This window comes from Capra hircus, chromosome 25 (genome assembly GCF_001704415.2).
Source record: "Capra hircus breed San Clemente chromosome 25, ASM170441v1, whole genome shotgun sequence".
Classification (NCBI taxonomy): Eukaryota; Metazoa; Chordata; class Mammalia; order Artiodactyla; family Bovidae; genus Capra; species Capra hircus.
The window spans coordinates 9,548,592-9,561,271 of record NC_030832.1 but is presented as its reverse complement, the minus strand read 5'-3'; the positions used below and the strand labels follow the sequence as shown (position 1 = coordinate 9,561,271).

General features: G+C 50.7%; 1 protein-coding gene across 7 annotated transcripts in view; it reads right to left on the bottom strand.

The window, feature by feature from the left end:
* The window catches only part of CLEC16A (C-type lectin domain family 16 member A), a 236,784-nt gene that overhangs the window by 182,328 nt on the left and 41,776 nt on the right, over positions 1-12,680 (bottom strand). For all 7 annotated transcript variants that reach the window (XM_018040271.1, XM_018040268.1, XM_018040272.1 and 4 more), the window contains 2 exons: positions 11,810-11,863; positions 8,272-8,385 (listed from right to left, as the gene is read on the bottom strand). In XM_018040271.1, coding sequence (XP_017895760.1) covers positions 8,272-8,385; positions 11,810-11,863 — 168 coding nt within the window. The remainder of the gene's footprint in view (positions 1-8,271; positions 8,386-11,809; positions 11,864-12,680) is intronic.

Sequence of the window (12,680 nt, the reverse complement as noted above, 5' to 3'; positions counted from 1 at the left end):
TGACCTGAAACATTTGGCCCAGAACCCTAATCTCATTGCAAATGATGGCAAAAGAGCCGGAAGCAGAAGAAGCCTGGGGACTTGAGGCTGGACGCTTGCAATCGCCTGTCAATAAACCGCTGAGCACCCAGAGAGGGAAGTAACCAGGGGGCCTTGTTCTCATCGACATGCAGCCCCCCAGCCTGCATGTGAATGAAGCACACATGTCCCCACCCCAGCAAAGCCCAGTTTCCTGGATGGAGGACTCTGGTGCTGAGCAGGATGGGATTTTCTTGCTCATTAGAGATGTGGTGCTTGTGTCCCTGCTGAGATGGGTTATTTCAAGATAACTGAAGTTTCCTGCAGGAACCATGCTAAACAGCACGGACTCCCAGGTTAGGGTGTTCCCACTTCCCTCAGTGTAAACTCAAGAGTGCTCCAACGGCTTGAAAGGTGCATCTGCTTCGGACCCTCATTCCCCACCCCACACCTCACCCTCATCACACTCTGCCTCACCACACTGCTCTCTGCTGTTCCTGACACACCAGGCACACTCCTGCCTCAGGGCCTTTGCACTGGCTATGCTTTCTGACCCAAAAGCTCTTCCTCCAGACTTCTCCATGACCCACTCCCTCATTTCCTTAAAATCTGTACTCCCCTGTCACCTTCCCCTTGAGGCTACCCTAAGGAGAGGTGCGCCCCCCAGCCCCAGAGCACATCCCCTCCCTTCTCTGCTTCACTGCAGCTGCTTTTCTTGAGTTTGTCTCACATCCGAAGACGTTCTTTGTTGTTGTTCAGTCACTCAGTCGTGTCCAACTGAGACGCCACAGATTGCAGCATACCAGGCTTCCCTGTCCTTCACCATCTCCCAGAGCTTACTCAAACTCATGTCCACTGAGTTGGTGATGCCATCCAACCATCTCATCTTCTGCCGCCCCCTTTTCCTCCTGCCTTCAATCTTTCCTAGAATCAGGATCTTTTCCAACGAGTCAGCTTTTTACATCAGGTGGCCAAAGTATTGGAGCTTCAGCTTCAGTCCTCCCAGTGAATACTGAGCGTTGATTTCCTTTAGGATTGACTGGTTTGATCTTGCTGTCCAAGGGACTCACCAGAGTCTTCTCTGCTCTGCTGTTCACTATAGTTTCATGGTTCCTCTCTCTCCTCCCACTACAAGAGAAGCTCCCAGAGGTTAGGGGGTCTTTGTTTTGTTCCTGGTGTCTCTCCAATGCCTAGAACAGTGGCTGGCACACACCCAGTAATTATGTTTTGAATAAATGAATAAACAGCTTGAATCCAGCTTCAAGGAGCTCAGAATCTAGTTAAAAAACTCAAATGCCCAAAGGGACTTGACTGCTGATAAACATGAAGCCCCAGGGCACAGAAGTGGTAGGTGCCCTCCTCTTCCTGTCCCCACTCTCGATTTTCCTGATTTCAGCGGAAAAATGGAAAAAATGCAGACTAGGGGAAGTCTCCATTCAGCTGGGTGTTGGCACTGCCTCACCCCTCTGAGCCATCTCCAGCCTGGTGGCCGCCCCAGCCCGTTCCGGGTCATGCTGCCAGGCAGACAGAGGAGCTAGCTCAGGCCCGAGTCACAGAAACTTCTCCACGCCCCCTCCACCCTCGCTTTGCCCACTGTGTTTTGCCTTGTTTATCAGCTCCTCCAGGCCACGGCCGTCCTTTCTCTGCTCCCTGGAGCAGGACTTAGCCCCTCAGGTCAGTCACCCACGTGGTTGCAGGCCACATCTCCAAGAGCCTCCATGCCACGGGGCTTTGGACAGTTGAGCAGCCTCTGCTTCCACAGGAAAGGAGAGGCGACGGGTCCTACGTGGGACATGCTGCACCCTGGATTTTCTCTGCTTCTGTCACATGCCCTCACCAGTGAGTCAGCGCTGCCACACGCAGGACCCTGCAGGCAGCGGATGCGCCTGGGAGCTGTAATTCTATCAAGGGATGATGGGCTGGACTACGGCAGACCCACCAAAAGGGAGAATGCACGAGAGTCCAGTTCTTTGTGTGAGTACTTGCAACTGTGCCAGCTAAGGCCCTTGATTTACATATATCAGTCTATTTTTCCCCTTTGGTGTTCCCAATCCACCCTCCCAGAAGCCAATCACTTTCAGGAAGAATGTGCGTGCACTGGTACCAGCATTGGTTGCAGCGGGTGTCACAGGAAAGGTCAGGGGCACTGAAAGATGCGGGGGAACTGCAATCCCAGCTGCAGGGGGCTCATCCACTGGATGCATTCAGTCCCCGGTGAGGGCTCCATTGCCATCTGATTCGAGCCTGGCCAGCTGTGCAGCAGTGAACCAAGCCAGTGATGAAGGGACGCTCTGTTCCTGCAAACACACAAGCCAGAGAAGCCCAGCTGATGCTTCCTCAGCTTCAGGCTCCAAGAGCCACATCCCAGCGGAGCCTTCTGCCAGCAGAGCGTCCAGCTCCCAGGGTGGACGGGTATCACGTGGAGAACTGGCGGCCAGCATTTCAGATGTGTGCTCGCCTTTCTGGATCCCCCGAGAATCATCTGGAGACCGTCCCAACTGGCTGAACTGGTGCCTACTGAGGGATGGCGGATACCCTCATTTGGGGATAAACCAGCCTCTTGTGCCCCAGAATTCTGTTCCCACTCTGATCAGTGCCAGTCAAGCGCGTGAATTTAGTGCCAGTCAGTCCCTCCGCTTTAGCAATATGTGAACCTGAACTTCCAGATGTTCAAGCTGGTTTAAGAAAAGGCAGAGGAACCAGAGATCAAATTGCCAACATCTGCTGGATCATCGAAAAAGCATGAGAGTTCCAGAAAAACATCTATTTCTGTTTCGTTGACCATGCCAAAGCCTTTGACTGTGTGGATCACAATAAACTGTGGAAAATTCTGAAAGAGATGGGAATACCAGACCACCTGACCTGCCTCTTGAGAAACCTATATGTAGGTCAGGAAGCAACAGTCAGAACTGGACATGGAACAACAGACTGGTTCCAAATAGGAAAAGGAGTACGTCAAGGCTGTATATTGTCACCCTGCTTATTTAACTTCTATGCAGAGTACATCATGAGAAACACTGGGCTGGAAGAAGCATAAGCAAAAATCAAGATTGCTGGGAGAAATATCAATAACCTCAGATAGGCAGATGATACCACCCTTATGGTAGAAAGTGAAAAGGAACTAAAAAGCCTCTTGATGAAAGTGAAAGAGGAGAGTGAAAAAGTTGGCTTAAAGCTCAACATTCAGAAAACTAAGATCATGGCATCTGGTCCCATTATTCATGGCAAATAGATGGGGAAACAGCGGAAACAGGGTCAGACTTTATTTTGGGGGGCTCCAAAATCACTGCAGATGGTGACTGTAACCATGAAATTAAAAGGCACTCCTTGGAAGAAAAGTTATGACCAACCTAGATAGCACATTCAAAAGCCGAGACGTTACTTTGCCAACAAAGGTCCGTCAAGTCTATGGTTTTTCCTGTGGTTATGTATGGATGTGAGGGCTTTTGTGAAGAAAGCCGAGTGCCAAAGAATTGATGCTTTTGAACTGTGGTGTTGGAGAAGACTCTTGAGAGTCCCTTGGCCTGCAAGGAGATCCAACCAGTCCATTCTAAAGATCAGTCCTGGGTATTCATTGGAAAGAATGATGCTGAAGCTGAAACCCCAATACTTTGGCCACCTCATGCGAAGAGTTGGCTCATTGGAAAAGACTCTGATGCTGGGAGGGATTGGAGGCAGGAGGAGAAGGGGACGACAGAGGATGAGATGGCTGGATGGCATCACCGACTCAGTGGACATGTGTTTGGGTAAACTGGTGATGGACAGGGAGGCCTGGCATGCTGCAGTCCATGGGGTCGCAAAGAGTTGGACACGACTGAGCAATTGAACTGAACTGAGTTCCTCCACACTTTCCAGAGAGGGACCTAGGGCCAGCTGAGCTGTAGGCCCAGATGCATGCAGAGGCTCAGACGCCAACACTACTCGGCAACATTCAAAACCGAGCCACCATCGTTGCTGTCATCATCGTCATCGTTGCCAACACCTGACCCTCTGTGCCCTGTGTCCAGTCACAGGGCCTGTCCATTTGGGGAGCACTGAGTATGCCTCTGTATTAATCACCCCAACAAGGGAGGTAGCGGATGCGGGGCTGTTCTGAAGCCTCAGAAACTCAGACCACTATGAAGCTAGCATCTGCTAGTTAGGCCCTGATGTGTGCTATAAACACTTTGTTGTGAATAAACACTTTGTGTGAATAAACACTTTGTTGTTCAGTTGCACAGTCGTGTTTGACTCTTTAGCGACCCCATGGACTACAGCATGCCAGGCTTCCCTGTCCTTCACTATTTTCCTGGAGTTTGCGCAAACTCATGTCCATTAAGTTAATGATGCCATTCAACCATCTCATCCTCTGTCGTCCTCTTCTCCTCCTGTCTTCTCTCTTTGCCAGCATCAGGGTCTTTTCCAATGAGTCGGCTCTCCGCATCAGGTGGCCAAAGGACTGGCGCTTCAGCTTTAGCATCAGTCCTTCCAATGGGCACTCTACAGAGCCTAGCAGGTTCCATTCCATGGGGTTGCAAAGAGTCGGACAAAACTGAGCAACTGAGCATGTGCTGCATTTAATCCTCTATGCAAACGCACGGTTGTTATTCTGATTAGAGAGGTGAGGACATGGAAACCCGGAGAGGTGGATGAACTTACCCCAGACACACCTAGTAAGACAAGGAGCCGGGACTGAGGGGCCCAGGCAGCCTAGCTCAGAATCCACCACATCAGACAGAATGGGGAACCGCCCCCTGAGCAAAGAGAAGGTGCCCTGTGAGGGTCAGGTTCTGAGAGTCAAGAAGAACATCACAGGAGGCCTTGTGACCCTGCCACCAGTCACCCACTGAGCCACTCAGGGCTGTGGTGGACCCCCAGGCATCTCTGGCCAGTCCTGGGTCAGCACAGGTGACAGAGGCATCTCCAAGACAGGATCCACTGTCCTCGCGGGGCTGGGGAGCCCAGTGCGGAGCGAGGGGCCGTGTCTTTCCTGGGCACCAGCACCTCTCTCTATGAATGAATGCAAAACCAAGGAAGCAACTCCACAGAAACCCAGGATGAAAAAAGTCCCTTCAGAAACAAAAAAGTACCTCCGGGTAATGATGCACATCCCATAATCTAATCTGTATGTTCACTTTGCAGAAGTAATGAGATGCTGGCAGTTTCAGAATGAGTGTTCTCTTACTCGTTTCCCCCGACAAGAAAACTATCTGCTCTGCATTAGAGTTACAGACAGAGTTATCCCTTCGCGGGGACCATATGGTTTTAATGCACAGATGAATTCCAATTAGACGTCTATCTAAGCATGCTGATGTGTTTTCAATTTAACCCTAAATTACAGACTTTTCAAGTAACTCTGCTCTCCCCTCTGCTTCTCTCTCTTCAATTTTGGTTTGGTTTTGTGAAAGGTCTGCTGGTAAAATGAAGCAATACCAGTAACTTATCTAACAAATTACGGGAAGGAGAAAGTAGGTTATAAAAGACCAAGAAACTTAAAACAAGTATGATCAAACCACATCCGAGTCAGGCAGGAAACAATAGGAGTCTGTTCTTGCTTGGAGGGAAGGGAGGTAAATCTCACCAGGACTGCTGTCAAACAAGTTGTTGCTGAGAGAAGCCCTTCCCGATTTTCAACAGCAGTCGTCAAAATGCAACAGACTTCGATTTCACACTCAGGGAAAGGTAATAACCGGAAGTAGAAGGCTGACACTTTCACTTGGGCTGGTGAGTCTTTACAGACACAAAAGCGTTTCATTTTTAGTTCAGGTGTCTCCGCCAGGAGAACTGTGTGTCTATCACAATGGAGGCGGGAGAAGAGAAGGCTCTTGGGAAAATGAACGAATCTCAGAGATAATCTTGCTGATCGGAGGTTCAACTAAAGTGGGAATCCGAAGCCGAGAGGTAGTCAGCAACTTCCATGCCATTTGCTTTTACTCTAATTGCAAATGCCACGTACCATGTGAATATCCTGCTTTCTGACACTGTCCTAGTGTTTTGCAAGACGTCACCCCTGGGGAAACTAGGGAAAGGTTAACAGATCGCTATGGTTTATTTCCTGCAACTGCATGTCCATCAATTTCAATGAAAAGCCCTGCAAACCCAAGCACCCCAACAGTCTCTGGGTTCACCTCTTAGAACACTAAGTCTAACTGCAGTTAGTGGTGATCTTGGGGTCTAGAAATCACGTGGCAGAAGGAAGTCTGAAGAACCCACTACATTCTCATCTGTTATTAACATAACTGTAGTGTGAGTTACCAGCTGGCTGCGTGGGGACTGGACAAATGATGGCCGACACAGGACTCGTCTGATGGGGGCAGGGGGTGGCCTCTGAGGAGCTTCTTACAGGAACATAGGCACAACTGGGACCAGATCTACAGACTGTTAAGACCATCCTGAAATCTGGGTTTTTATGTGAAACCTCCCAAATTTTAGAGTTGGGGGCGATTCATAAACTTTTCTAACACTATGAAGACCAAACCAAACAGTTCTGAGGGCCAGACTGCAACCTGTCAGGCACTTGACAGACACTTTACATCTATCTTCTCCCCATCCTCACCACAGCTTTCCCGAGTGGAACTGACATTCGCTGTTCCCTAAATGGGGTGAAATGACTTTCCCAGGGCAACCCCAAGGCTGGAGGGGTCCTGCCTGGAGACCCTGCTGACTCTTCCCTCTCTGTTCTGCAACTTGCATTTACTCAGCAAAAGAGAGTTTAAGAAAGCTGCAAAGAAATCTCTCCAGTGGTATCAACAGTATTAACGCTGTCAGGTCCACGCTCTCCAGCCCACGTGTTGTCACATCATGGACCACTAGGGGAGTCCTTTCTGTTCCCTCATCACTTCCAAGTTAAATCCTCTCATCAAACACTACTCTTGCCCTTTGGAGCATTTCTAATACCTGAAATAGTAGCCTTGTTTGTAAGTTTTATCAACGTCCTGGCCCTCCTGTGGAGTCATAAAGCCCCGGCATGACAGGGGCTATTTAGGTTTCGTGTATTACCAGAACTAGCACAACGCCTGATCTAAAGAAAGGGTGCAATAAATACTTCTTGAACAAATTGAAGGACAGGCCAGACAGGGGCCATGAAAAGACCTCATTCAATTCAGCTGAACTAACGCCACCACCAGTGAGGACAGAGGTTTCTGGAAACCTTTTCAGAGGTTCTGATTTCCCTTAAAAAGCACAGTGGCCTGGCCAAGACACTGCAAACCAGGAAAACCAGAAGGGCAGGGGCCTTGTATAATTGCACTCCATGGAGTTCTGGCCCTTCACGCTCCAGGACCACACTCCACCCACTCGCTCAGATGTGACAACAGAGTTGACTGTCCAAGGGTAAGCCCGGCTGCATCACCTGTGCACCGACTGCCTGAGAACACGGCTGCAGAGACAGGGCCTTTGTGTGAGCACTGCTCATCTCAGACACCCACAAGAGTCAACAGCAGATAAGATGCCTGCTCTGAACAGGTAAGACCTTGGATGAGAGAGAACTGGGAGCAAGGGCCTTCCAAGCACAGATGTGGAGGGAAAGCACAGGGCACTCTGGGGACCAAGCAAGAGGCACCAAGACAGAGTGAGCAGGATGGGAGGGGGGAAGGGAGGCCAGACACAGGGCCAAGCAGGGAAAGCCTCGGGAGAAGTCATCGCCCCAGTTGATTGGAGTTTCCCTTCAGCAGAGCACCAAACGCACAAACGTGACAAACCATAAACATGCCGTTCAGGCCGTGTTGGTGATGGGAGTACTGGCTTCAGAATGCAGCTTTCTAGCATCTCCAGAGCCATGAGAGGACCTGCCCACAGTGCATTTTATCCACATAACTGCAGAAGGACTTCAGGCGGGGGTGAGCTGTAACTGCTCACGAAGGACACACATTCTCCAATTTGTCACAGTCCCCACCGCTCCCTCCTGCCCTCTCACAGGGTCTGTGTCATTCAGATATTCCCTGCCCAGCTTCTGTAGATAGCAGGGCCTCAGACAAAGCATTCTCTCATTCTGCCCCAATAACCGTGCCCCACAGATACACAGCCTGAAGCCCAGAACAGGACGATTCCAAGTTCAATAACACATGCACAGTCAAATCCACTCTTGGTACCCAACCCCAGATTCTTCTGGGTATGTCAAGACCAATGAGGTCCCCTGAATCCCAGACCAGCTTACACGTCAGCAGTGCTGTAACGGGCAGGATGTTGGTCTCTGGTTTGAGAGAAACACACGTGAACAAAATGAACCACGTGTCTTATCAGGGTCTTGAGACAGTCCCCCCACTAATGACTTACACAGCTTCTCTGAACATCCTGTTCGGGCTTAGCGTATGTCTCAGACAGATCGCCGTTCAGAATGACTTCAGCTAACGAGTTCACCAGGGGTGCATGATGTATAATTAGGAAGACCTGGCGAAGGAGGGAAAAAAAAAAGGATTTGCATTAAAGCATGTAGACTTTCAACCTCATCCTTCCTTCACCTGAAATGACGAGGTTGGGCTACTGCACAAGCCTCGTCTTAGCGGCAATCCCAGTGATGCAAAATCCAGAGAAAGGGTCACATCTAGGAGAAACGAGTTGGACTTCTCTCCTCCTAGGGGCGGGCCCTCCTTTCAGACTGTTGCCTATTTGGCTGGCTGCTCGCTGGCAGAAAGAAGTGCGTTAAAGCGCAACTGTCCCTCCTGGCCGCCTGAAGCCAAATCGGGCTGAAGTGAAGCAATGTGGGAAGGGAGCGCCAAACCCGCACCCTCTTTTCTTTCCGCAGGCATTTTGGTGTCAAATCCGATTACGATAAGACCAGGAGGCCCTGGTCCAGCCCTTCAGTTACAGGGAGGAAGTGGCCAGCAGGCCTTGTTCCAGTCGGGGACTTGGCAAAGGGTCAGCCACGCAGAGATCCCACCCATGGAATGAGCTCTTCCCCTTGTGGTGGGTTTGAGTGCCCAAGAATTCCAGGGCGGCGCTGGGAGGTGTGGAAACTGGGGAGGAAAAGCTGCTCGGGCCAGAGACCGATGGAGTCATGCCAGGCGGCAAGCATCAGAAGGCACTGGGCTGTCGGGGGGTGGCCTGGCCACCCCACCCTGTTGCCTGACGTCCAAAGGAACGGCCTGAGGAGTCAGGGTACCCACACCGCCTTGGAGAGCCAGCTCAGACACACCTGCCGGTATGTTTCAAGATGCAGCGGTAACACCGGCTCTGCAGGGCAGCATGGGATGGACCCACCATCTGCACATCAGAGGGTATGTGCGCACGTCTGTATTTGTTCATATATACATGCAACAGGGGTTCCAAATCTTGCCACTGTTTTACGATTTTTTGGATGTGAACCACTTTAAAAGTCTTAACTGAATTTGTTACAATAATGGTTTCGGTTTTATGTTTTGGCTGTTTGGCCTCGAGGCATCTGGGATCTTAGTTCCACGACCAGGGACTGAACCTGCACCATCTGCATTGGAAGGCGAAGTCTTAACCACTGGACCACCAGGGAAGTCCCTCCTTGGCACTCTTGTCCGGTGATAAATCCTTGCTGTAGGGGGGCAGCCCTGGGCATTATAGGATATTTGGCAGCATCTCTGGCCTTGAACCACTAGATGCCAGCTGCACCCCCTCTCCCAGGCATGACAACCAGCAATGTCTTCAGACACTGCCAACTGTCCCCAGGCTGGGGGTGAAATCACCGCCAGTTGAGAACATCTCCAGAAGGAGCTGGGGAAACCCTGTGACTACGGTTGTCTCTGGAGAGAGAAATCAGGAGACTGAACAACAAAAAAAAGTAGAAAGACAACTTGGTTTTCACTTGTTTGAACTTTATCACTTAAAAAAATTATTTTAAAATATTGTTAAAAAAAAAAAAGGAGAGGCAGAGACTAAAATACTAGCTGCCTCTGGGGAGTGGGACTGGGTACGTGTGGGGCAGCGGTAAGAGGGAACTTTTCCCTACATGTCATTTTGTACTATTTGAGGAGGGTGACTATATTGTTCAAAAAAATAAATACAATTCAGATGAAAGGCACAGTAGAATAAACAAACGTTGTACCCACCTAAGGGGAAAAAAAAAAGCACCTCTGTTTTTAAAGCACTGAGGAGATACTAACTATCTCAGACTATAGAGCATGACAAAGCGGGTTAGCCCACGCTGGGGGCTGTGGCCGGCATTCAAACATGAGTGACCGTGATGATGACGAAGGAATTCAGTCCACAAACATCCAGTGAACACCTACTGGGGCCCACCTGGTGACGACCAGTGTGGAAACGCGTGGTGCTCTTCTCGGCCGTGCCCTGCACAGAGGAAAGCGGGGAGAGGGGCAGCGAGTGCCTGGGAGATGGGTGGAAGCGTGTGCCTGCTGGAGTCAAAGGCTGGGCTGGTCTGCCCCAGTCACACCCTTGTCCCCAGCGGTGGTTTAGTTTCAGCTGCACAACGTCTCCATCACACCAAATTAATGTCATCAATGCAAATTTTCTTGGTTTAGCAGAGATGCTTGAAAAATAATTCGGAAGGATGCTCTGATGCAGAGTTTAAGGACCAGAATTCATGCCCGATTTGAGGTTTTCACACATTCGGGCCACGTGATGGTCAAGGTCCATGGAAACGCAGGGGTGCGAGAGCCTTTTACTCGGGCTGAGAAACGCCAATGACAATGCTTTTTATGAGACACTGAAACACGTAATGAGCTGCCTGGGCGGCTGGGCCTTTCCTAGGAAAGTGGGAGAAAGGGGGTTCTCGGAGAAAAAGCGTGGCCTGACCTCGGTGATCCTCGGGGTGGGCCAGCAGCTGAAGGGTGCTGGGGGCGCTTGCCATGGGATTCCTGCGGTTCCGCATTTGGCCGGCTCGCTCCTGCCAGGCTCCCAGAATCCTCTTCAGGGGAAGCAGGATGATTGGTAATGAGGTGGTGGAAACAGCTGCCGGGAGGGGCAGGGGACTGCAGGGAGCTCCATCACACAGAGGGGCCTTCAGGCATCAGCATGCAGCTCCCAGCACACAGACCCCCAGAACCAGAGTCCCAGAGAAATGTGAGCCAGCCACGTGCGGAGCCCAGGCGCTGGGAAGAGGCCGGGTTAGCATTTCTCTTCCCGGGCCAACAGGAGATGGCCCCACCTCAAACGCAAAATGGCCCAGGACCCAGCAAGGACATTCTCTCGGCAAAGCAAACGAATACCTGGGCCGCTGCAGAAGTGGGAACAGAGCTCTGGTCAAACGTCTAACTGCTTAGCAGTCTAATGAGATGGCCTGAGAGTCTGCACCACTTGTAATAAAAATATTTTTAAAGTTATGTAACTGGGTCGCCATGGAGTTTTTCCCTTCTTGTAAATATTACATAATTGTGAGGAGACACACTTGTTGAAGACGGGGAGGCAGACAAGTTGGCTCAAGACACAAATTTGGGTACTGAGGCTGCTACGAGATACCTTCCAGAAGGTAATGTGGGCCCCGGGACCACGACAACAGCCTCATTAGTGGGAGTTGGTTAAACCGCGGTGGCTCTGTGAACACACGCTAGGTCCTGCAGCTTCAGGCCTCTTTCAAGATGGCTGTGAGCAGGGGCCACACAGGCCACATTTTAAAGGTATTTAGAACACTCCCTGGTTGTTCTGGAAAGCTCCGGCCCCACAGTAAAAACCAACGACATATCTGCTGGGCTTGACTTATTTCTCACTTTTTAAATTTCCAAGTCTACCATGAAGGAGATACATAGCCCCTTGACTCAGGGTTGTTTCATTTCAAGATGGGGGACGCACACAGAGAAGACGGAGTGAGGTGGCCTGGGAAACTTCTGGAACGCAGCAGGGCTTCGGGCCTGCCAGTGTGGTGGGGACGTGGGTGAAGGGTCAGACATACCTGGGAGAGAAGGTAGAGAGAAACCGGCAGGCTGATCTTCGGTCGCTCTCCTCCCTGGTGAAGGTTGGGGGAATGAGAGAAGTCTGGGTTACACATGTGAGTAGTACAGAATACACAAAGCCAGAGGCCATCTGTCTGAATGAGTGGCACCCAACGGCCCAACTTCCTCCAAGACCCTAAGGCTCTTCTTTCCTGGTGGCAAAGTCGACCCTGCAAAATACATTCACACCTCATCCCATCTGATGGGCTTCCCAGGTGGTGCAGTGGTAAAGAACCTGCCTGCCAATGCAGGAGACATGGGATCAACCCCTGAGTCGGGAAGATCCCCTGGAGAAGGAAATGGCAACCCGCTCCAGTGTTCTTGCCTGGGAAATCCCACAGAGAGAGAAGCCTCGTGGGCTATAATACACGGGGTCCCAAAGAGTTGGACATGACTGAGTGACTCAACAACAATCCTATCCAGTACTATTTGCAAGGCTGCTAACCTTCCACCTGAGAAACCTTTCACCATGAGTCATGGATTAGATGCTGGACCCAAGAGAAGAACCAGCTCCTTAAGTTACCAAGAATGTTAATTTCCCCCAGCTGGGGCACCAAGAACCTGGCAAGAGAGGCCCCAGAGGCCTGCTCTCAGGAAGTGGGGTGGGGGTGGGGGCGGGGGGGGTACCCTGATCTCAGAGAAGCCCCTCGTCTATACTGGGCTCCAATGAGCCCCATCTCCTACCAAGCCTCTAAGGATCTTCAGGACCCTTGTTTTGCTCAGGGAGGTTGACTGCCTGGTCCAAGGTCACGAGGAAAGAGGCAAAAAAAATTTTTTTTTTTAAGAGGCAAAATTTGAAACCAGGTCTGAAAACACCAGTTCCCCAGCTTT